Source organism: Rhinopithecus bieti, unplaced genomic scaffold, assembly GCF_001698545.2.
Source record: "Rhinopithecus bieti isolate Rb0 unplaced genomic scaffold, ASM169854v2 scaffold_6945, whole genome shotgun sequence".
NCBI classification, from domain to species: Eukaryota; Metazoa; Chordata; class Mammalia; order Primates; family Cercopithecidae; genus Rhinopithecus; species Rhinopithecus bieti.
In genome coordinates, this window is record NW_016805531.1 from 137,260 (window position 1) to 163,539 (window position 26,280).

Genomic DNA, 26,280 nt, shown 5'->3' on the forward strand with positions numbered 1-26,280 from the left:
TGAAACTTTCTAGTATTTGAATCTGAAAGTTTCTGAACAGGCTAGCATTTAAATTACCTTTCTGCCAAAAGCTTATTGGATAAGTTTGCTTTTGCACATAAGTTGTGAAACCAAACAGGAAGGCTTTAAAACCTGAAATGCTCAAAAATAACACAAAGCAACATGCATTATTTAGGCCACTTTACCCATATGCTGCAAAAAGGCATGTTGTTACAAGGAAGATTAAAATTGCATTTGCCAGGCAAATGCTTCCAAATACTGTAATTCCCACTAATATATATGATAAGCCAGATGATTTGAAGATTTAAAACCTGCCAATAACTTTTCCTGTAAGTTATTACCATGTGTCTGAGAGGAAGGAAAACACAAAAGAAAGAAAGAAATGAATTCATTAACTTTAAGAACAAAAACCACCACTGTTACAGTATAGGACTACACGTTAGAAATAAATGTGATGTATTTCTGTAATGGACGTGCCACTAAGTCCTAGCTGCTCATTACAAAGTTTCAGATAGGACTGCCAGGCAGTAAGGAACACAAGCTCTCTAAAACACCAGTCAGTTTGTTTGTTTACTTTTAGCTCACAAAGGCAAAATTTACTGCTTATTGTCCTACCTATGATTCTATACAAGTCACTATATCTAAAATAATTATTGCAATATAAAAGTGGCTCTAAAAACAGCAAATATCAATTTTCTTTTGGTCCTTGATACTTTTTCAACTATGAGAGAGAGTGAAAACATTTTATTTTCTTGTTCTTGTTCTAATGTAACATTAGACATTTTCAAAGTAATTATTCAATGTTTCTAGGAAAATACTTATACTAATACATTTCATTATGTCTTTTTTTAATCCCATCTGAAGTAGCAATAACAATACTAGCTACCATTTATTAAATGGCTACCATCAAGCCTTATGTAATTCTTTTAACAACTCTTTGTCAGGATAGCAATGACATCATTTTACGGATAAATCTGAGACTTAAGAGGTTAAATTACCACAGCTGGGAAGAGCCCAGATTCAAACCTGGGCTGATTCTAAATCCTATTACAGTATACCCCTATATATCCCAAGTATAAATGTAAATAATAGTACTAAAACATATTCTCAAAGGTATGTTTAAACAAAGATTTTAAAACCAGACAGATGTTTGTCAGATGCACCTATTTATGAAAAGCCAGCTATATGAAAACCACTACTGCCCCCTGTGAACACTACCCGAAAAACAGTCGTATCTTCCCCACTCTGAAACACAAACTAGCAAAATAGAACAGAAGCATTGGTTAGTACTGTAAGGAGATGAAAAAGATGTAGCAAATAAAATAAATCTGACAGAATACACATGATAATCTCAACTGGTAGTAAGTGTCTTATAAACTAATTTACCTGAATTCCTTTAAGTCCACATAAGAAATAGTTGTGCCACAAAGCCTTGGTTTTATCAATCTGAATGTTATTAGCACTAGTACTGAAGTCCCTGCGAAGACAAAAGACACCATTAATTTAAAATCTGTAGGCCTTGAGCTGCAAAATCAATGGCTGACTGCTGCCATCTTGTGCCAACACAGTGATACTGACTCTCCTTTCCCATTTATGTTCAAACTGTGTCTACAGCAAAACATCTCCAGCTGCTAAGAGTTAAGAGAGGAAGTTGTAGTGGCCTTAATGACTAAACTACCTCCAACTGACCCTTTTTATTTCCTGAAACAGAGAGGAAACAATATATTTTAGAGTAATCTACAACTATTTTCTCTTTCATGTTGGTCCTTGTTAAACTGGTGTAAACCACATGAATGCTTATCCTCTGGGCCTGCTGTTTGGCACACCCTCAAACTGAAACAGGAGTACTCAAAGCCACCTCTGCCACCCATCCAATTTTACCATCTGCACAATTTAAGAAAAAAACAAACAAACAAAATGATGATTCTGATGCATAATCAATTTAACAAAATAAGATTCCATGAGTCTATACTAATGTAAATTAACAAATGAATAAAAAGCTAAATGAAGAGAAAGGAAAAACTCTCTATTATGGTAAAATGCCAACTGATATAGAAGAAATGATGTGACTAGAAAAGTCACTACCCGGTAAACTTTATGATCATTTGTTTCAAGAAACAATTATCAATGGATGCTAAACTTAAGACAGCAAAAATGTGATGAGAAGTAAGATATTTACAGTATTTCCCCACCAGACACTTATGAACTACAATGGAAAAACATAGTATCTGGGCTGGGTGTTAATGGCTCACACCTCTAATCTCAGCACTTTGGGAGGCCGAGCCAGGCGGATCATGAGGTCAGGAGTTTGAGATAAGCCTGGCCAATATGGTGGAATCCATCTCTACTAAAAATACAAAAATTAGCCATGTGTGGTGGCACGTGCCTGTAGTCCCAGTTACTTGGGAGACTGAGGCAGAAGAATTGCTTGAACCCGGGAGGTGAAGGTTGTAGTGAGCTGAGATCATGCCACTGCACTCCAGCCTGGGTGACAGAGCGAGATTCCATCTCAAAAAAAAAAAAAGTATCTGATATGGTTTGGCTCTGTCCCCACTCAAGTCGCATCTTGAATTGTAGCTCCCATAATTCTCACATGTTGTGGGAGGGACCCAAGGGTAGGTAACTGAATCATGGGGGTGGGTCTTTCTTGTGCTTTTGTCATGATAGTGAATAAGTCTCATGAGATCTGATGGTTTTACAAACAGGAGTTCCCCTGCACATGCTCTCTTTGCCTGCTGCCATGTAAGATGTGACTTTGCTCTTCATTTGTCTTCTGCCATGATTGTGAGGCTTCCCCCGCCATATGGAACTGTGAGTCAATGAAACCTCTTTCCTTCATAAATTACCCAGTCTTGGGTTTGTCTTTATTAACAGCATGAAAATGGACTAATATAGTATCTTTATGGTAGAAAGATCTGACAGATGGCACCTTAATCAAATGATCAAAATTAACACCACCAGTAAAGGGATGTTTTGTGCCTCCTTGATACAATGTACTAAGCATACATCCATGGAATGTGGGATTTCCTTATGCAAGTCTTGTGACTTCTTTGTAAGTCAAAAAAATACTTCAAAATGAAAAATAGGTAGATAAATAAATAGGCTCCTATAATCAGTCAAAGAACAATGTGTGTGAAATGGGAGAATCAATTAAAGAGGAGGAAATGAGGTAAAATTCCCCATATTGACTGAGTGCTCTAATATAATTAACTAAATATCTACTATATGCCAGTCATTGTAATAACACCTTCCATGGATTATTTTAACTCAACAACATGGATACATTATCTCTTTCAAAATATATTAAGTGACTAACCACTTAAGCATACAAAGCATGCATGGGAATATAAAGGTAAAAGGCAGAAGGCTTGCCTTTTAAAAGTTCACTATCTAGCCAAGATGATATGAACATAAAAAACTACCAGACAGTAATGGCATGTGATAATAATATGGGGTGGGATATGTGGCTGAGAGAGTATTATCTCTAAAAGTCCGCATTTGATAGAGAGAGGATGTCTTCCTGGAGGATCAGAGAGGATTAGTTGCTTTCCAAAAATGCAGTCTGACATCAGCTCATCACAATTTTACTCTACTGTCACTCACAGAAGTTAAAATATGTTGCTCACAGTCAATAAGAGGTCACAGATTTTGAAAGCAGATAAAGTTATGTTAGCATATCTGACAGGTTCTGTTCCTAGTTAAGAGGACATCTTGAAAGTCACTAAGAAAAGAAAACCAGAAAGAGATTCTGACGGTGAAATATGAACAGAGGGGGTAGGCAGACATGAGGAGAAAAAGAGGAAAGTTCAAATATGTAGGAAGCTACATGAGCCACATTCCAGAAAGAACTATGATATAATTTGGATTTGCATCCCTGCCCAAATCTCATGCCAAGTTGTAATCCCCAGTGTTGGAGGTGGGACCTGGTGGGAGGTGATTGGATCATGGGGGTGGATTTCCCCCTTTGGTATTGTTTTCATGATAGAGCTCCCACTAGATCTGGTTGTTTAAAAAGTGTGTGGCACTTCCCACCTCTCTCTCTTCCTCCTGGCTCTGGCCATGTAGACATGCCTGCTTTCCCTTTGCCTTGCACCATGCTTGTAAGTTTCCTGAAGCCTCCCTAGCCATGCTTCCTGTACAGCCTGTAGAACTGTGAGCCAATTAAACCTCTTTTCTTTATAAATTGCCCAGTCTCAGGTATTTCTTTATAGCAGTGCAAGAATGAACTAATATGGAAAATTGGTAACAAGGAAAGGGGCATTGGTACAAAGATACCTGAAAATGTGAATTTGGGTGTGGAACTGGGTAACAGGTAGAGGTTGGACCAATTTGGAGGGCTCAGAAAAAGACAGGAAGATGAGGAAAATTTGTAGAGACTTCCTAGAGACTTGTTGAATGGTTGTTTCCAAAATGCTGATAGTGATATGGACAATCAACTCCCAGCTAAGGTCTCAGATGAAAATGAGGAACTTCTTGGGAACTAATGTAAAGGTCATTTTGTTATGCATTAGCAAAGAGCCTGGAGGCATTGTGCCTCTGCTCTAGGGATATGTAGAACTTTGAACTTGAGAATGATGATTTAGGATATCTGGCAGAAGAAATTTCTAAGCAGCAAAGCATTCAAGATACAGCCTGCTGCTTCTAACAACCTATGTTCATATGCATGAGCAAAGAAATGACCTGAAACTGAAACTTATATTTAAAGGGGAAGCAAAGTGTATGAGCTTGAAAAATTTGAAGCCTGGCCATGTGGTAGAAAAGAAAGGCCTTTTTGGAGGAGTTCAAGCCAGCTACAGAAATTTGCATAAGTAAAGAACAGTCAAATGCTGATAGCCAAGACAAAGGGGAAAAGACCTCCAAGGCATTTCAGAAACCTTTGCAGCAGCTCCTTCCATCCCAGCCATGGAGGTCTAAGAAGGAAGAATGGTTTCATGAACAGGGACCAGGGTCCCACTGCCCTGCACAGCCTCAAGACACTGCTCCCCACATCCTGGCCTCTCCGCCTCCAGGGGTGGCTAAAAGGACTCCAGATACAGCTCAGGCTGCTGCTTCAGGGGGTGCAAGCCATAAAACTTGGTGCTTCCATGAGGTGTTAAGCCTGCCAATGTTCAGAGTGCAAGAGTTAAGACTTGGGGAGCCTCTGCCTAGATTTCAGAGAATGTGTAGAAAAGCCTAAATGTCCAGGCAGAAGCCTGCTGCAGGAGCAGAGCCCTCATGGAGAATCTCTATCTCTACTAGGGCAGCGTGGAAGGGAAATCTGGGGTTGGATCCCCCACACAGACTCCCCACTGGGGCACTACCCAGTGGAGCTGTGAGAAGAGGGCCATCGTCTTCGAGACTGCAGAATGGTAGATCAACCCAGCAGCTTGCACCATGCACATGTAAAAGTTACATGTGCTTGAACACCAGCCCATGAAAGCAGCCTCAGGGACTCTACTTTGCAAAGCCTCAGGGGTGGAGCTTCCAAAGGCCTTAGGAGCCCACCCCTTGCCCCAGTGTGCCCTGGAAGTGAGACATGGGGTCAAAGGAGATTATTTGGAGCTTTAAGATGTAATGACTCCCTTGTTGGGTTTCGAACTTACATGGGGCCTATAGCCCGTTTCTTTTGGCTAATTTCTCCCTTTTGGAAAAGAAGTATTTACCCAGTGCTTGCACCCTCATTGTATGTTGGAAGTAATAACTAACCCATTTTTTATTTTACAGGCTTATAGGCAGAAGGGACTTGCCTTGTCTCAGATAAGACTTTGGACTGTGGACTTGTGAGTTAATGCTGGAATGAGTTAAGACTCTGAGGACTGTTGAGAAGGGATGACTGAATTTTGGAATGTGAGGACACAAGACTTGGGAGGGGCCAGGGACAGAATAAAATGGTTTGGATTTGTGTCCCTGCCCAAATCTCATGTCAAATTATAATCCCCAGTTTTGGAAGTGGGGCCTGGTAGAAAATGATTGGATCACAGAGGTGGATTTCCCCCTTTGGTACTCTTCTCATGATACAGTTCTCACTTGACTTGGTTGTGTAAAAAGTGTGTAGCTGCCCCCAGCCCTCTTCCTCCTGATCCACTCATGTAAGACATGCCTGCTTCTTTGCCTTCCACCATGTTTGTAAGTTGCTTGAGGCCTCCCCAGCCGTGCTTCCTGTACATCCTACAGAGAATCATGGGCCAATTATACCTCTTTTATTTATAAAATTACCCAATCTCAGGTATTTCTTTATAGCAGTGTGAGAATGGACTAATACAAATTGAAAAGTGCTAGCTCCCACAGAATTAGAAGTATAGCTTAAGTCTGTCAGAAAACAAAACAAAACAAAACAAAAACTGCGTGTTGATTAGTTAATGATCTTTGCTCTTTCCCACATCCCTGTCTCACCTCTCTGCCTAGCCTTTTCCTGAGGTTCAAAACCAGACACTCATTTTCCCACCAATTCTCTACCCTGCATTACATTATCCATTTGCTTTCTCTATCCCCACTTCCATGTTGTAGAATTCTGAGAAAAGAATCCTGAAAATGAGCAGACATGCCCCATTATTACATTAATACTTTCCATTTACATATTTTTTTCATTTACTTGTTCTTCAAAGAAACATCTGCCCAGTGTCTACCCTGTGTGTGTCTGGACCTGGGGTAGGTAGACCATTGCAAGACACCTGTGTGTGTCTGGATCTGGGGTAGACCATTTATAATAAGAGTAGCATCAAAAAAAATATGAAGTTGGAGGCACAGAGGAATGTCTATAGGCATCCGGTACTTGCCTTCTCCACAAAGAAGAATCAAAATAACAAGTTGACAATGATAGTTAGAAAAGATCATGTAAGAGAGAACACTGAATTCAACAAGAAGTGACAGGAAACACCTAAGGCAAGGAAGGAGAGGAAATCAGGGTAGCCCGCTCAGCCAGAATCAGCTGGGAGCCTAGAGAGGCTCTCCAATGTGGGTAAAGGGCAAGAGAAACACCCCAAGTGGTCCACATTACTATTAAGGACTCCTGCAATCCTAGCCATAGGACAGCCCCTCAATCCTTGAGGTCCATGCGACTGACAGAGAAACTGCTTGGAGATCACATGATGGCATTGCTCCAAAGAGGAAATTCATGCTGGGTTCCACACACCCCCAAGTCCTAAACAATCTGCACGTCACTATACTGAGATCCCAGACTCTATTAGACTGCATCCTGCCATGGGGACCAACAGCTCCTATCTCCACATCCCTGCAACCTCTCTGATATCCCCTACCCACAGACAACACGAGTGCTAACTCCTGTTGTCAGAGCCAAAATGCAAGCCACTGGCAGTAACTACAATACTCCCAGCAGTGGGGCTGCTGTGCATTTTCACGAGCCCTAAATACAGACTCCCTTACTCAAAGCAACTGCCATTGCACTGCTGGGGCCAAACCACGAGCCACTGGCAGACCCCTGGTATTCGCAGCAGCAGAGCCACCATGCACTTTCATGTGCCCCAAGGAAAGGCTACCCCACCTGCAGCCACCACCTGGATGCTCCCCAGCCAGTTGTCTATGACTGCTGCCAGTGAAAGCAACCCCACTCTCCCCAGCAGCTGGGCCACAGCACAGCCACTGCCACTACCACCTGAGCATTCCACTAGGTGGCTTGGTTCACTCTACTCCTGCCTACCACTTGCATACACCACCAGGAGGCCTGAGGATAGGCTCGCCCTGCCAGACTCCATGCCTATGTCTAAGCATACCATCCAGGGTACTAAGAATGGCTATGTCCAATCTACCACCATTGGCACCTGAACACTCTCCCAGAGACCTAAAGATGAGCCCACCCAACCTACTACTACTACCACAGCTAGCTTCCACCTGCATGCAACACCTGTGGCACTGAGGACCAACTCACCCAGCCTAACATAGCCACCAACAACAATGCAGAATGCTTGGGAGCCAGAGGGTTGTTCTACCACTGCTACTGCCATCACACAGGTGACACTAACTACCCAGGGGTCCAAGGACCCAGCCACTCACCCAGCTCACTGCTACAACTGCCAGGATCCACAGTCTCCAACAACAACCATGTCCTAAGTCACTGAGGAAATCAGAGACCACTGATACTGTTTATGGCCAAAGGAATTATACAGAGACTACAATACTACAAGTGCCAAGAATCAATGCCAACATGCCAACCCAACCAATACCATAGGTACATCTTTGAGAAGAAGTCATTCTCTATAAAAGCAAATTCAAAAACTTGGAAGAAGCAAAATCATTCACCAGCAACAGATTCCAATGACAAAGAAATTTATTAAATTCCAGAAATAGAATTCAAAGTAATGACATTTAAAAAGCTCAGTGAAGCCAGGTGTAGTGGTTCATACCTGTAATCCCAGCACTTTGGGAGGCTGAAGCAGGCAGATCACTTAAGGTCAGGAGTTTGAGACCAGCCCAGCCAACATGGTGAAACACTATCTCTACTAAAAATACAAAAATTAGCCAGGTGTGGTGGTGAGTGCCTGTAATCCCAGCTACTCGGGAGGCTGAGGCATGAGAATCACTTGAACCCAGGATGCAAAGGCTGTAGTGAAGCAACATCATGCCACTGCACTCCAACTTGGGCAACAGATTGAGACTCCATCTCAAAAAAAAAAAAAATCAGTGAAAGACAGGAGAACACAGATACAAAGAAATCGGAAAAAAAATCCAGAATATGAAAAAGAAATTTAACAAATGGATATCATAAACAAAAATCTTGGAACAGAACAATTCACTGAATGAAATAAAACATACATTGGAAAGCTTCAACAATAAACTAATCGAGCAGAAGAAAGAATTTTAGTATCTGAAGATAACTCTTTTGAAATAACACAGTCAGACAAATATAAGGAAAAAAGGATAAGACAGAATGAAAAAACCTTATGTAACTTATGAAGCATCATAAAGCAACCAAATGTTTGAATTTTTGGTGTCCCAGAAAGAAGAGAAAACCAAAAGGATAGAAAACCTACTTAACAAAATAATAGCTGAAAACTTCCCCAGTCCAGTAACAGATTTACATATTCTGATACAGGAAGCTCAGAGATCCCCAAACAAATACGACTTTAAAAGGTCTTCTCCGTGGCACATTATAGTAAAGTGGTCAAAAGTCAAAGACAACAAGATAATTCTTAAAACAGCAAAAGAAAAGCATCTAGACACTTATAAAGGAGCCCTACCAAAACAACAGTGGATTTCTCAGCAGAAACCATACAGGCCCTGAGAAAATAGGATGATATATTCAAAGTGTAGATAGATAAAGACTGGCAGCCAAGGATACTATACTCAACAAAATCATCCTTCATAAATGAAGAACTGAAGTCTTTCCCAGAAAAACAAAAGCTGAACGCATTTATCATGAATGGGCTGAACCTACAAGCAATGCTTAAGGGAGCACTATACCTGGAAGCAAAGGGATAATATATACACCAACAGGAAAACACATAAAAGTATAAAGCCCACTGGTAGAGCAAACTCATGAATAAGGAAGAGAAAGGACTCAAATGTTACCACTACAGACCACCACCAAACCACAATAAACAAGAGAGAAATTTAAAAAAACAAAAAAAGATATATAAAACAACCAGAAGTCAATCAGCAAAATGACAGGAATAAGCCCTCCCATATCAATAATAACACTGAATGTAAACAGATTAAATTTTCCAATTAAAAGATATAAACAAGGATAACTGATTTTAAAACATGACCCTATCTATAATAAGCCCCCTACAAAAATAAAACCTCATTTCATCTGAAAAAAACACATATATATTGAAAGTAAGGGAATGAAAACAATATATTCCATGCAAACAGAAACCAAAAGCAAGCAGGAATAGCCATGCTTGTACCAGATAAAATAGACCTTAAGTCAAAAACAGTAAAAACAGACAAAGGGGTATTATATAACGACAAAGCTATCAAATTAGCAAAGGATATGACAACTCTAGACACATATGCACTCAACAACAGAGCACCCAGATATGTAAAGCAAATATTATTACAACTAAAGGGAGAGAGAGATCACAATACAATAATACTTGGGGACTTCAGCAGCCCACTCTCACCATTACAGAGATCATCACAACAGAAAATTTAAAAAGAAACACTGGATTTAGACTGCACTACTGACCAAATAGACCTAACAGAAATTTACAAAACATTTCATCCAGCAGCTACAGAATATACATTCTTCTTACCAGCAGATGAAACATTCTCCAGGATAGACCCTATGTTAGGACACATAACAAGCCTCAACAAATTTTTTAAAATGAAAATCATGTCAAATATCTTCTTAGATACAACAGAATAAAACTAGACAGTATGTATCAAATATATTCTTAGAACCAATGGATTAAAATTAGATAGTAATAAAAAGAAAATTTGTGATACTGTATAAATACAAGGAAATTTAACAGCATGATTCTGAATGACCACTGGCTCAAGGAAAAAATTAACACATAAATCAAAAAATTTATTCAAATAAATGAGAACTGAAACACAACATACCAAAATCTATGGAATATATTAAAAACAATGCTAACAGAGAAAATCATAGCAATGAGTGCCTACATCTAAAAAGAAAGAATTCAAATAAGCAACCTAATGATGCATCTCAGGGAATTAGAAAAGCAATAAAAATCTAAACTCAAAAATAGTAGAAGGAAAGAAATAATGAAGATCAGAGTAGAACTAAATAAAGTAGCTACTAAAAAAAACACAAAGGTAGTTAAAGTTTTTGGAGGGATAGCAGACAAGGTGGCTGACTAGACACAGCCAGGAAGCACCACTCCCACTGCGAGACTAAATATTAAGTAAACTAATGCACTTTGAGCAAATCTTAGAAAGAAAACACCAAGAGTAGATAAAGAAGCAACACAGACACTGAGGCTGAAAAGAGAAGAAGCTGGGAACCTTGTGTGGGGTTGCTAAATGCTAGGGCTCATTCTCAGCCCTGAAAGCCTCCTAAGAGAGGGGTTAGTGAAGGGATGGTGGGCCAACCCACTCTTGCTGCAGATCTCCAATCCTAAGTACAAGAGATCCTATGACCCCCATAAACTTTCAAACTGGCAAGGGGATCTGCCTGCAGAGTAGGCAGAAAAAGTACTCCAGCCTATATGGAATGAGGTTTGGCACACATGGCAGCTGCAGCAGAATACAACCATAGGTGCCATCTCCCAAGGCTCCCCTTCTTCTCTGAGTAACTCTAACCCCAGTTGACTACTGGGTCAAGAGAACAAGGCTGACTTTCCAGTGGGAACAGGGCATGTCTGTTCTGTAGGCACTCCTGTCCACCAGCCCATTCCAAGGCCTCTGTGCAGCTGCTCTAACAGGAGCATGTGTACAGTACAGCCTCCACTGCCCAGTACGGGTGCTTTACCAAAAGGCCAGCCTGAGTACTTTCTCAGAGGTCTGGAAGCACTTGGAATCCCCCAGCACAGCTGGTGCTGTGCCAAAGTGAGCCAAAAGATGGAGCTGTGGGCTAGTCCCAATGGCTCAGGGCCTGAGAATCATGAGCCAAGATCTGTAGCCAGTGCTAGAGCAGGGAAGGAGTCCACACGCTCAGAAGACAGAGAGGAGTGAGACACACAGGCTTGTCAGCCAGCACCAGAGAAGGGCATCTCTCCCTCTACAGCAGCAGTCCCCAACCTTTTTAGCATAGGGACCGGTTTTGTAGAAGGCAATTTTTCCATGGATAGTGTATGGTGGGGAGGAGGGGATGGTTTCAGGTTGAAACTGTTCTACCTCAGATCATCAGGCATTGGATTATCATAAGGAGCATGCAACCTAGATCCCTCCCACATGCAGTCCACAATAGGGTTCATGCTTCTATGAGTCTAATGCCGCTGCTGATCTGACGGGAGACAGAGCTCAGGTGGTAGTAATGCTCCCTCGCCCACTACTCACCTCCTGCTGTGTGGCCCAGTTCTGAACAGGCCAGGGAGCAGTAACAGGGACTGGGGAACCCTGCTCTACAGGACCAGTCCAAGAATAGTGTGGCCTATCTGCAGGTCACGGCCTCTGCCTGAGGGAGCCCTGCAGCCCAGAAGACCTAATAAAGAAAAGACAGGATCAGTGCCAGCGATCAGAGGGAGCTTCCTCAAAGCTCAGGAACAGACCTGTTGAGAGGGTCATCTGGCTCCCCCTACCCCATTACAGAGGACTACTGCAAATGCACTAAAATACAAAAAAAGCTGTGCAGCTTATTAAGAGCCTATCTGCTGGCCACCACTCTTAAGCACCATTTACTGGATCACAGCCCAAATTACGACACCAAAAATAATCTGCCAATATACATCACTTGTGAAACCGGGGGCAAGAATCCAGTCACAAATAAAGATCCTGTACAAAGCCTTGGCCCTCTGAAAGCAACCAGAAATGAAGCCAATTGACTATCCTCAATTTAAACCACAGCTAAAAGAACACCAGTTCTCTCAGAGGAGAATCAGTGAAAAAACTAAAGGAAAAGGAAAAAAGTTGGAGTTATCACATTACCCAACTTCAAATTACACTACACGGCTATAGTAACCAAAACAGCGTAATATTGGTACAAAAACAGATACATAGACATAGACTTATAGAACAGAATAGAAAACCCAGAAATAAAGCTGAACACCTACATCCATCTGATCTTCCACAAAGTCAACAAAAATAAGCAATGAAGGAAGGGCTTCCTATTCAATAAACGGTGCTGGTATAACTGGTTAGCCATATGCAGTAGAATGAAACTGGACCCCTATCTTTCAGCATACACAAAAATTTATTCCAGATGCATGAACGATTTAAATATAAGACCTCAAGTTGTACGAATCCTAGAAGAAAACCTAGGAAATGGTTAGAATATGGCAAAGATTTTATGGCTAACTCTCCAAAAGCAACTGTGACAAAAACAAAAACTGACAAGTGAGACCTAATTAAAGAGCTTCTGCGCAGCGAAAGAAACTATCAACAGAGTAAACAGATAATTCACAAAATGAGAGAAAATATTCACAAACTATGCATCCGACAAAGGTCTAATATCCAGAATCTGTAAAAAAAATGTAAACAAATCAACAAGCAAAGAACAAATAATCCCATTTAAAAATGGGCAAAGTATATGAACAAACACTTCTCAAAGGAAGACATACAAATGTAAATCAAAACCACAATGAGATACCATCTCACTCCAGTCAGAATGGCTATTATGTAAATGTCAACAAGAAACAGATGCTGGCAAGGCTGTGTAGAAAAAGGAATGCTTATACACTGTTGGTGGGAGTGTAAATTAGTTCAGCCACTGTGGAAAGCATTTTGGAGTTTCCTCAATGAACTTAAAACAGAACTATCATTTAACCCAGCAATCCCATTACTGGGTATATACCCACAGGAAAATAAATTATTCTTAAAAAAAAAAAAGACACATGGATTCATATGTTCCTTGAAGTACTATTTACCATAGTAAAGACATGGAATCAACCCAGGTGCCCATCAATGGTGGGTTGGATAAAGAAACGGTGGTATACATACACCAGGGAATACTATGCAGCCATAAAAAGAATGAAATCATATCTTTTGTAGCGACATGGATGCAGCTGGAGGCTATTATCCTAAGCAAATTAACACAGGAACAGAAAATCAAGTACTGCTACATGTTCTCACTTATAAGTGGGCGCTAAATATGAATACACAGGGACATAAAGATGGGAATAATAGACACTGAGGACTAGAATGCGATGGCGAGGGCAGTAGGGAGGAAGGAAGTGTGGGCTGAAAAACTGCCTATTGGCTGCTATGCTAACTACCTGGGTGATGGGATCAACTGTACCCCAAACATCACCATTACAAAATATACCCAAGTAACAAACCTGCACATGTAACCCCTGAATCTGAAATAAAAGTTGAAATTATTTTATTGAAAAAATACAAAGAATCAAGAAAATGGAAAGTTGATTATTTGAAAAGAAGAAAAAAATTAATGAACTGCTAGCCAGATTAATCATGAAAACAAGTGAGAAGACCCAAATAAACAAAATCAGAATCCAAAAAGGAACATTACAACTGATACTATGGAAATACAAAAGCTTATCAGACACTGTTATGAATAACTGTACATACACAAACAAACCAGAAAACCTAAAGGAAATTGATAAATTCCTAAACACACAACATACCAAGATTAAATCAGGAAGAAACAAAAAACATAAACAGACTAGTGACAAGTACCAAGATTGAAATAGTAAAATGAAAAGGCTTCCAACAAAGAAAAGCCCAAGACTGGACAGCTTCACTGAAAAATTCTACCAAACTTACAAAGCACAAACACCAATCCTCTTCAAACAATTCCAATAAATTGAAGAGAAGGGAATTAACCTAGTCCCAAAAGGCAAGCATCACTCTGATACTAAAATCAGACAAAGGTGTAACAAAAACCAAAACTGCAGACCAAGATCCCTATTTAAATATATGTAAAAATCTTCAACAAAATTGCAGCAAACTGAATCCAACAGAACATCAAAAATATAAAACACCATGATCAAGTGGGATTTATCCAGGGATGCAAGGATTGTTCAAGAAACACAAATCACTAAATGTGACACAACACATCAGTACAATAAAGGACAAAAACCATACAATCATCTCAATAGACATAGAGAAAGCATGTAATAAAATTCAATATCCTTTCACGATAAAAACTCTCAATTATCAGGCATAAAATAAATATACCACAACACAATAAAGGTCTCATATGACAAACCCACAGCTAACATCGTATCAAATAAAGAAAAGTTGAAGCCTTTCCTGTAAAACCTGGAACCCAGCAAAGATGCCCAAAATCACCACTCCTAGTCAACATAATACTGGAAATCTTAGCCAGAGTAAGCAGGCAAGAATAAAAATAGAAGGATCCAAGTTGAAAAGGAGGAAGTTACATTGTTCCGTTTCATAGGTGACATGATTTTATATCCAGAAAAAGCTGAAGACTCTAAAAAAAAAACCTCTTACATCTGATAAACAAATTCAGTAAAGTTGCAGTATAAAAAACCAATATACAAAAATTTGCAGCATTTCAATATGCCAATAATGAACTAGCTGAGAAAAAAATTAAGCCAGAAATCCTGTTTACAATAGCTCCAAAAAAAAAAAAAAAAAAAAAAAACTAAGAATAAGTTTAACCAAGGAGATGAAAGATCTCTAAGGAAAACTAGAAAACACTGATGAATGAAATTGAAGAGGACACAAATGAAGACATCCCATGTTCATGGACTGAAAATATTAATATTGTTAAAATGAACATACTGCCAAAGCAATCTGCAAATTGAATGCAATCCTTATGAAAATATTCCTTTTTCACAAAAATAGAAAAAAGAATCCTAAAATATGTATAAAACCAAACAAAAAGAGCCCAAATAGCCAAAGCACTCCTGGGCAAAAAGAACAAAGCAAGAGGCATCACACTATCTGACCTCAAAATATATTACAAGGCTATAAAAACCAAAACAGCAAGGTATTAGCATCAAAACAGACACAAATACTAATGGGATAGAAGAGAGAACCCAGAAAAACATCCATGTATGTACAGCAAACTCATTTTCTCTTTTTTTTTTTTTTTTTTTTTGAGACAGAGTTTTTTGCTCTTGTTGCCCAGGCTAGAGTGCAGTGGCATGATCTCGGCTCACTGCAACCTCCGCCTCCTGGGTTCAAGCAATTCTCCTGCTTCAGCCTCCTGAGTAGTTGGGATTATAGGCGTGCACCACCACACCCAGCTAATTTTTTGTATTTTTAATAGAGACAGGGTTTCATCATGTTGGCCAGACTGGTCTCGAACTCCTGACCTCAGGTGATCTGCCCACCTTGGCCTCCCAAAGTGCAGGGATTACAGGCATGAGTCACCATGCCTGGACAGCAAACTCATTTTCAACAAAGGTATCAAGAAAATACATTCAGGAAAGAAAACCCTCTTGAATAAATGGCGCTGGGAAAACTCAATGCCCATACACAGAAGAATGAATTGAACCCCTATTTCTCACCATATACAAAATTCAATCCAAGATAGGTTAAAGACTTAAACATAACACCTACAACTATAAAACTACTAGAAAGAAATATAGGGGAAACACTTCAGGATATAGCCAAAGATCTTATGGCTAAGTTCTCAAAAGTACAGAAAACAAAACAAAAATAAATAAATAAAACTATTTTAAACTAAAAAGCTTCTGCCCACATAGGAAGCAATCAAGAGAGTGGGGAGACAACCTGTTGAATGGGAGAAAATATTTGCAAACTATTCATCCAACAAGGAACTAATATCCAGAATACACAAGGAACTCAAAACACTCGATAGTAAAAACTAATAATAATCCCACTTAAAGGTGGACAAATGACATGAAGAGACATTTTTCCAAAGACATCCATACAAACGGCAGATGGGTATATGAAAAACTGCTTACCATCACTAATCATCAGCAAAATGGAAATCAAAACCACAATGAGACATCATCTTACCCAAGTTAGAATGGCTATTACTAATAAGACAAAAGATAACAGATGCTGATAAGGACACAGAAAAAAGGGAACACTTATACACTGTTGGTGGGAATGTAAATTAGTGCAGCCATTACAGAAAACAGTAGGGAGATTTCTCAGAGCACTAAAAACACAACTACCATATGATCCAGCAACCGTAATACTGCATATTTATCCAAAGGAAAAGAAATCAGTGTATCAGGAGGATACCTGCACTCCATGTTTATTCCAGCACCATTCACAATAGCAAAGATAGGGAATCAACCTAAGTGCCCACCAACAGACGAATAAATAAAGAAAATGTATATATACACAATGGAATACTATTCAGCCATAAAAAAATAAAATAAAATCATGGCATTTGGAGCAATGTGGATGGAATAAGCCAGGTACAGAAAAAAACAAACATCAGATATTCTCACTCATATGTGGGAACTTAAAAAATTGATCTCATGAAGGAACAGGGTAGAATGATAGATAGTAGAGGTGAGGAAGGGTCAGTGAATGGGGGATAAAAAGAAGTTGGCAAATAGATAAAAACATAAGGTTAGATAGAAGGAATAAGTTCTAATGGTCTATAGCAGAGTAGGGTGACTGTAGTTAACAACCATGTATTGTATATTTCAAAATAGCTAGAAGAGAGGACCTGTAATGTCCCAATACAGAAATGACAGAGCAAGACTCTATCTCAAAAAATAAAAAAGGCTTATATCTATAAGAAACTCAAAAATAGGAAAATGATTTGAAAAGACCCTTCAACAAAGAATACATCTAGGTAGCAAATAAGTAGATGAAAAGATGTTCAACATCATTAGTCAGAGAAATTTAAAAACTTGAAATATACTACTACACATTTAGGAGAATAGCTAAAATTTTAAAACATGCTGGTAACACCACTGGTGAGAATGTAAAATTATACAACTTTGGCAAGCAGAAAATTTCTTTTTTTTTTTTCTGAGACAGAGTCTCACTCTGTCACCCTGGCTGGAGTGCGGTGGCGCAATCTTGGCTCACTGCAACCTCCACCTCCCAGGTTCAAGCAATTCTCCTTCCTCAGCCTCCTGAGTAGCTGGGATTACAGGTGCATGCCACCAAATCCAACTAAGCTTTTTGTATTTTTAGTGGAGACAGGCTTTCACCATGCTGCCAAGGGTGGTCTAGAACTCGCAGGCTCAAGCAATCCACCCACCTCAGCCTCCCAAAATGCTGGGATTACAGGCGTGAACCACTGTGCCCAGCCAGAAAATGTCTTTAAAAGGCTATATTAGTTCGTTTTCATGCTGTTGATAAAGACATACCTGAGACTGAGCAATTTACAAAAGCAAGAACTTTAATGGACTTACAGTTCCACATGGCTGCGGGAGCCTCACAATCATGGCAGAAGGCAAGGAGGAGCAAGTCACGTCCTATATGGATGATGGCAGGCAAAAAGAGAGCTTGTGCAGGGAACCTTCCATTTTTAAAACCATCAGATCTCATGAGACTTATTCATTATCACAAGAACAGCATGGGAAAGACCCGCCCCCATGATTCAATTACCTTCCATCACGTTCCTCCCAGGACACGTGGGAATTGTGGGAGTTAAAATTCAAGATGAGATTTGGGTGGGGACACCACCAAACCATATCAAAGGCAAACTGGGATGGATGCAGTGGCTCAAACCTGTAATCCCAGCACTTTGGGAGGCTGACGCAGATGGATCACTTGAGGTCAGTAGTTCAAGACCAGCCTGGTCAACATGGTGAAATCCCGTCTCCACCAAAAAATACAAAAATTAGCCAGGTGTGATGGTATCTGCCTGTAGTCCCAGCTACTCAGGAGACTGAAGCGGGAGAATCTCTTGAACCCAGGAGGCAAAGGTTGAGTTGAGCCGAGATCACCCCACTACACTCCAGGCTGAGCAACAGGGTAAGACCCTGTCTCAATAAATAAATAAATGGCAAACCAGACACTCCAATCTTAGGTATTTACCCAACAGAAATGAAACATGTCCACACATACATTTGTACATAAATATTTGTAGCAGTATTATTCATACAGGCAAAAACTGGGAATGATCTAAATGTCCATTATCGGCAAATAGATAAACAAATTAAGATATACCTACACAATGAATGCTAAAACAAATGGACAATTCTAGGAGGCATACTACATGCTTCCTAGGGGTCCTAGCAGATTCAAGTCTCCTGCCTCTAGCAGGGACTATATATCTTGATAATTCACCTCTAATTGCCCAACTCATTCTTCATGATCTTTCCTACTGCCCCTGGGACCATTTCTCAAATATACTACCTGCATCCAGGTCTATCTCAGGATCTACTTTTGTGAAAAACGAAACTGAAACCACACATTCATTATTGTAGGAATGATTAAGTAAATTTTACTAAATCAAGATGACAAAATATTATGCACCGGTTTTTCAATATTCGTAAACAATGACACGAAAATATGTTTGAGATAATGTGAGCTTTTCAAGGGTCCAAAATGCACACAAGATATATTATCAGACATGTGAAATGAAAAGGAAAAAAGATCTCCTACAATAAGTTCTTTATAAAAGTAAAATCTTCTACATCTTGCACAAGTTGGTATAGAGTCTTATCAAAAATATTTTCTGAATAAATGAATGTTATTGCAGATAAACTAACCAATGAACAAGCCAAACATATAATATGCCAAACATAAGCCAAAATCTTTTTCTGTATTATCAAGTCAAATCCGTTATAATACATTAAAAGCAAGTAGAGTTTATCCCAGAAATGCAAAAGGGCTCAACATTAAAACTTCATCAGACTAATTCACCATATTTTTAAAAAACTGATCTTCAATACTAAATAGACATTTAATTAAATTCAATACCCATTAGTAAACTTTTTTAATCTTAGCAAACTAAGATTTTTTTTTAAAGACTTTGTTAACTTGATAAAGCATATGTACTAGAAACTTACCTTTATTAGGCATCGGACTCTGTTTTATATGCTAGGGCATTGAAGAAGAGAGGCAACAGTGCCTGAAGTCACAGAGTTTACAGTCTACTGGGTGACACAGGTAAATAAACAGATAATAATAATACAGCATAGTAAGATGCTATGATGAGATACTTAGAAGCTGCCATAGTAACATAGGAAAACATCAGACCTTACTTTGCTGGAGATAATTAGATCAATAGATGATAAGTACCTATCGCACAAGGACAGAGTTATTTATCTTTGTATTACCTGGTATCTAAGACTATGGTAAGTCTTTGGTAAATATTCCTTAAATTAATTGACAAATGAACAAAACGAACAAACAATAAATAATGGTCTTAGAATTTTTTTAATGTCAGGTACAAAATATCAACAAATTAAATGACTTGTTATAAATCTGATGTCTCCTAAAGAGTCCATTTGGGTACAAACAGAACCATACATACACACAAATTAGCAATTTTAAATACTCACGGATACAAGGGATTTGTATTGGCCAGTTGGAGAGTATATGTTTTCACAGGTTCTACAGCTATTAGCACATCTTGTTCTATAGCCATAGGAAGAACAGAATATCCACAGTAATCTATATGCTCTCCTAGAAAAAAGAGAAAGCTTTTTTAATCATTGCTAATATATAAAACAAAAGCATCTCAAGAAAGTTTACATATGGGAAAAAACTGACCATAAGCCAGGTTTTAACAGTAAATAAAAATAAAGGAAAGCAGAGCAAGATGGCCAAACAGAACCCTTCCATGATCTTACACCAAATTGAACAACTATCTATGCAATAAACACCTTCATAAGAACCCAGAAAATTCAGGTGAGTACCTGAAAATCACAGTACCTGGTTTTCACATAACATCAGGGATAGAGGAATTGAAGAGCACAGGAAAGACAGTCTTGCATTGCCTACAGGATCCCTCCCAGAGAGAAAACTGTTTGGGGAGGGAGGGTGAAGTGAGTGTGGGTCTTTGCACTGGAACTCAGTGCTGCCATGTTACAGCAAAACACAAAACAGAGAAGAATTCTGCTAGCATCCAAGGAGCGGCATTTAGATCAGCCCTGGGCAAGACAGAATTCTCAGTCTCAGCAGGAAGAACCTGAGTCCCAACTGACCTCACCTCTGGCTAACTAAAGTGGCCTCATGCCCAGAATAAGCTTAATTGGCTGTCAGGCCACAAGTACTGCAGTCCTCGGGCAAGCCCTGGTACTGCGCTGGATTTCGAGGCAGTAGACTTGGGATGTGTGACCAAGTGTGACACCAGCTGTGGCAGCCAGGGGAGTGGCTGGATCACACTGCACCCAACTCCAGGAAGTACAGCTTGGGGAGAGACTCCTTTAGCTTAAGGAAGGAAGTGGGAAGAGTACAGAAGACTGTCTTGCAATTTGGGTACCAGCTCAGCCAAAGTAAAGCACCAAGGAGATTCCTGAAGCTGTCAATTCCAGGACTTAGTTCCTGAAGGGGATTTCTACACCCAACCTCATTCAAAGGGAATCCACTGCCCTGAAGAGAAGGACCCAGTCTTGGCAGGATTCACTTGATCACTAAAGAGCCCTTGGGCCTTGAATAAACATCAGCAGTAACCAGGCAAGATCCAGTATTGTACAGGCTTCAGGTGTGACCCAGCACAGTGCCAGCTGTGGAAGCCACAGAAGTGCTCTAGGCAGCCCAGTACAGATACTCTTTCTGATTGGAAGGAGTAAAGGGAAGACATCAAGAGGACTTTGCCTGACAACCCAGGGAATTCTCCTTTACCTTACCCAAACTCGTCAAGGCAGCACCTCTAGATGTCAGCAAGAACTGCAGTATTCCTGGGCTTAGAGCACCTCCTTTATGCCCGTAAGGACCACATTCTTAGAGAACAACACTCAACCCCATTTGAATACATGAAAAGTCTTCTCAAGAATGAAGGGTATAAACAAGCCCAGACTACACAGACAAATTATTACCTAATTTGTTAATGCCCATAAGTGATGAATGTCCACAAGCATCAAGAGTATCCAGGAAAACATGACCTCATTAAATGAACTACAGAAGACACCAGTGACCAATCCCAGAAAGATGAAGATATATGTCCTTTCAGACAGAGAATTCAAAAGAGCTGTCTTGAGGAAGCTCAACAAACTTAAAAGATAACACAGGGAAGAAATTCATTATTTTACTGGAGAAATTTAACAAAGAGATTAAAACAGCTTTTGAAATTTCAAACAGAAGTTCTGCAGCTGAAAAATTCAACTGACAAACTCAAAATGTCTCAGTCTCTCAACAGCAGAATCAATCAAGAAAAGAAACAATTAGTGAACCTGAAGACAGGCTATATAAAATACACAGTCAGAGGAGAGAAAAGAAAACAATTTAAAAGAATGAAGCTTCTCTACAAGATCTAGAAAATAGCCTCAAAGGGGCAAATCTAAGAGTTAATGGCTTTAAAGAGGATGTAGAGATAGAGAGGTAGGGTAGGAAGTTCATTCAGTGAAATACTGATAGAAAACTTTCCAAACCTAGGAAAAGATATGAATATTAACGTATTAGAAGATCACACAACACCAAAATGATTCAACCCAAATAAGACTAAATTAATATATTAATCAAACTGTCAAAGGTCAAGGATAAATAAAGTATCCTAAAAGCAGAAAAAGAAAAGAAGCAAAGAACATATAAAAAACATACAAAGCAAAGAACATATATAAAGAACATATAAAGAACAATATGTCTGGCAGGAGACAACTCAGCAGGGAACTTAGAGGCCAAGAGAGAGGCAGATGACATAGTCAAAGTGTTTAAGAAAAACAACTTTTGAACTAGAATATTATTTCCAATAAAACTATCCTTCAAACATGAAAGAGAAATACTCTCCCAGACAAACACAGCTGAGGGGTTTCATCAACACCAAACCTGTCTTGCAAAAAATGCTACAGAGAGTTCTTCAATCTGAAAGAAAAGCACATTAATGTAAAAAATATATATCACATGGTGGTATAGAACTCAGTGGTAGTGGTAAATGAACAGATTAATACAGAATACTCTAACACTGTAACTATAGTGTTAAAACACTCATATCTTAGTAGGAAGATTAAAAGACAAACCTATCAAAAATAGTAACTGAAACAGCTTTCTGAGCATAAAAAGATATAAATAGAAACAATCAAAAGTGACAAAGCAGCCGGGCATGGTGGCTCAAGACTGTAATCCCAGCACTTTGGGAGGCCAAGGGAGGCAGATCACAAGGTCAGGAGATCGAGACTATCCTGGCTAACATAGTGAAACTCCATCTCTACTAAAAGTACAAAAAAAAAAAACAAAAACAAAAAAAGCCGGGCGTGGTGGCAGGTGCCTGTAGTCCCAGCTACTTGGAAGGCTGAGGAAGGAGAATCACTTGAACCTGGGAGGCAGGGATTGCAGTGAGCCGAGATCACGCCACTGTACTCCAGCCTGGGTGACAGAGTGAGACTCCGTCTCAAAAAAAAAAAAAAAAAAAAGAAGTGACAAAGTGAAGAAATGGGGTGAAGGTGTAGTTTTGGTTTTTTTGTTTGTTTTCTTTTTGCTTATTTTTTTTATTTTCATTGTAGTCAGAGTTAAGCTGTCATCTGCTTGAAATAATTGGTTATAAGATGTTATTTGCAAGCCTCACAGTAACCACAAAACAAAACCTATATCGCATACAAAAAAAGTTGGTTTTTTGGGGTTTTTTTTTTGTTTTTGAGGCAGAGTCTCGCTCTGTCGCCCAGGCTGGAGTGCAGTCGCGCAATCTCAGCTCACTGCAAGCTCCGCCTTCCAGGTTCACGCCATTCTCTGGCCTCAGCCTCCCGAGTAGGTGGGACTACAGGAGCCCACCACCTCACCTGGCTAAATTTTTTTTGTATTTTTTAGTACAGATGGGGTTTCACCGTATTAGCCAGGACGGTCTCAATCTCCTGACCTCGTGATCCGCCCGCCTCCGCCTTCCAAAGTGCTGGGATTACAGGCATGGGGCAATGCGCCTGGCCCAAAAAAAGTTTTAAATCATAAATTAAAACTTGTCAGAAAAAGTCACTTTCACACAAAGGAAGACGAGAAGAAAGGAAGAAAGAGAGAACCAACAAAACAACCAGAAAATAAATAACAAAATGGCACTAGTAAGCCTGTACCTTATAACTATAACATTGAATATAAATGGACTAAATTCCCAATAAAAGACAAAGTGGATGCATGGATTAAAAAAACAAAAACAATACGCTAACCTCATCTATAAAGATACACAGACCAAAAAAAAAAAAAAGAAAGAAAAGAAAAAGATTCCGGAACACACACCAGGGCCAATTGTGGGGTGGAGGAGAAGGGGAGGGAGAGCATTAGGACACATAGCTAACACACGTGGGGCTTAAAACCTAGATGATGCGTTGACAGGTGCAGCAAGCCACCATGGCACACGTATACCTATGTATCAAACCCACACATTCTGCACTTACATCCCAGAACATAAAGTAAAATTTTTTAAAAAAGAAAAAGATAATCCAGGCAAATGAAAACCAAATGAGAACAAGAGCAGTACGCACAAATAAACAGGATTCAAGACAAAACTATAAAAGAGACAAAGGTCATTATATAATGTCAAAGGAGTCAATTCAGCAACAGGATATAACAATTGTAAATATATATGCACCCAGTGCTGGAGCACTCAGCTATACAAAACAAATATTATTAAAACTAAAAAAAGGATAGATGCCTATACAATAATAACTGGGGACTTCAAAACCTCACTTTCAGCCCTGGGGTATTCATCCAGGAGAAAATCAACAAAGAAACATCAGACTTAATCTGCACTATAGAACAAATGGATATTTATAAAACATTTCATTCAACAGCCCCAGAATACACATTCTTCTCATCAGTGCCCGGCATATTCTCCAGGATAGATCATAAGTTAGACCACAAAACAAGTCTCAAAAAGTTCAAAAAAATTAAAATAACATCAAGTATCTTCTCTGATCATAATGAAATAAAACTAGAAATCAATAAGAAGAAAACTTTGGAAACTAAGCAAACACATGGAAAGTAAAAATATGCTCCTGAATGACCAGTTTGCCAATGAAAAAATTAAGAGATTTTTAAATTTCATGAAACATGTGGGAGTGAAAACACAATAGACCAAAATCTCCATGACACAGAAAGAGCAGTACAAAAAAGGACATTTAAAACAATACCTATATCAAAAAGGTAGAAATATGTCAAATAAGCAACCTAAAGATGCATCTTAACAAATAAGAAAGACAAAAGCAAATGAAATGCACAATTGGTAGAGGAAAAGAAATAACTCAGATCAGAGCAAAAATAAGTAAAATTGAAATTTAAAAATACAAAAAAAAAATCAATGAAATTAAAAACTGGTGTTTTGCAAACATAAACTAAATCAAAAAACCTTTAGCCACACTAAGAAAAAAAGAGTCCGGGCACAGAGGCTCACACCTGTAATCTCAGCACTTTGGGAGGCCAAGGTGGGTGGATCACAAGGCCAGGTGTTCCGAGACCAGCCTGGCCAACGTGGTGAAACCCCATCTGTACTAAAAATACAAAAATCAGCTGGGCATGGTGGCAGGCACTTGTAATCCCAGCTACTCAAGAGGCTGAGGCAGGACAATCACTTGAACCCAGGAGGCAGAGGTTGCAGTGAGTTGAGACAGCGCCACTGGACTCCAGCCTAGGCAAGACCAAGAGAGTGAGACTCCGTCGCAGACAAAAAAGAAAAAGAAAAAAATAAAGAAGATTCAAATAGAGAATTTTAAAAGATATTATAACTGATAGCAGAGACTGAAGGCATCATTAGAGACTATTATGAGCAACTATATACCAACAAATTAGAAAACCAAGAAGAAAGGTATCAATGCCTAGACCCATATGATATGGCTTGGATCTGTGTCCCCACCCAAATCTCATGTTGAAATGTAATACCAAATGCTGGAAGTGAAGCCTGGTGGGTATCGATTGAATCATGGAGGTGGTTTCTAATGGCTTAACACAATCTCCTGAGTGTGGTTCTCATGATAGAGTTCTCACAAGATCTGACAGTTTAAAAGAGTATAACACTTTCCCTCCCTCTCGTCCTCTTGCTCCAGCCATGTAAGGTGTGCCTCCTTCCCCTTTGCCTTCCACTACGCTTGTAAGTTTCCTGAGGCTCTCCCAGCCATGCTTCCTGTACAGCCTGCAAAATTGTGAGCCAATTAAACCTCTTTTCTTTATAAATTATCCAGTCTCAGATACTTCTTTATAGCAGTGCAAGAGCAGACCAATACAGAAAATTGGTGTCAGAAGTAGGGCATTGCTATAAAGATAACTGAAAATGTGAAAGCACCTTTGAAACTAGGTAAAGTGGCAGAGGTTGGAACAGTTCGGAGGGCTGAGAAAAAAACACAGGAAGATGAGGAAAAGTTTGGAACTTCCAAGAAACTGGTTGAATGGTTGTGTCCAAAATGCTGATAATAATATGAACAATGAAGTCCCAGCTAAAGAGGTCTCAGATGAAAATATAAAACTTATTGATAACTGGAGTAAAGGTCACTTTTGTTATGCTTTAGCAAAGAGTCTGGAGGCACTGTGCCCCTGCTCTAGAGACCTGTGGAACTTTGAACTTGAGAGTGATGATTTAGGTTATCTGGTGAAAAAAATTTCTAAGCAGCAAAGCATTCAAGATGTAGTACGGCTGCTTCTAACAACCTATGCTCTTATTCTTGAGCAAAGAAATGACCTGAAACTGGAATTTATATTCAAAAGGGAAGCAGAGTGAACAAGTTTGAAATACTTGAAGCCCAGCCATGTGGTAGAAATGAAAAGGCCTTT

The 26,280-nt window shown here is 39.4% G+C and overlaps 1 protein-coding gene across 1 annotated transcript in view; it reads right to left on the bottom strand.

Moving 5' to 3' along the window:
* The window catches only part of GALK2 (galactokinase 2), a 163,167-nt gene that overhangs the window by 86,135 nt on the left and 50,752 nt on the right, over window positions 1-26,280 (bottom strand). Inside the window, exons 3-4 of the mRNA XM_017872767.1 lie at window positions 19,938-20,061; window positions 1,387-1,477 (exon numbers count right to left, since the gene is read on the bottom strand). Of these exons, the coding sequence (XP_017728256.1) occupies window positions 1,387-1,477; window positions 19,938-20,061 (215 nt within the window). The remainder of the gene's footprint in view (window positions 1-1,386; window positions 1,478-19,937; window positions 20,062-26,280) is intronic.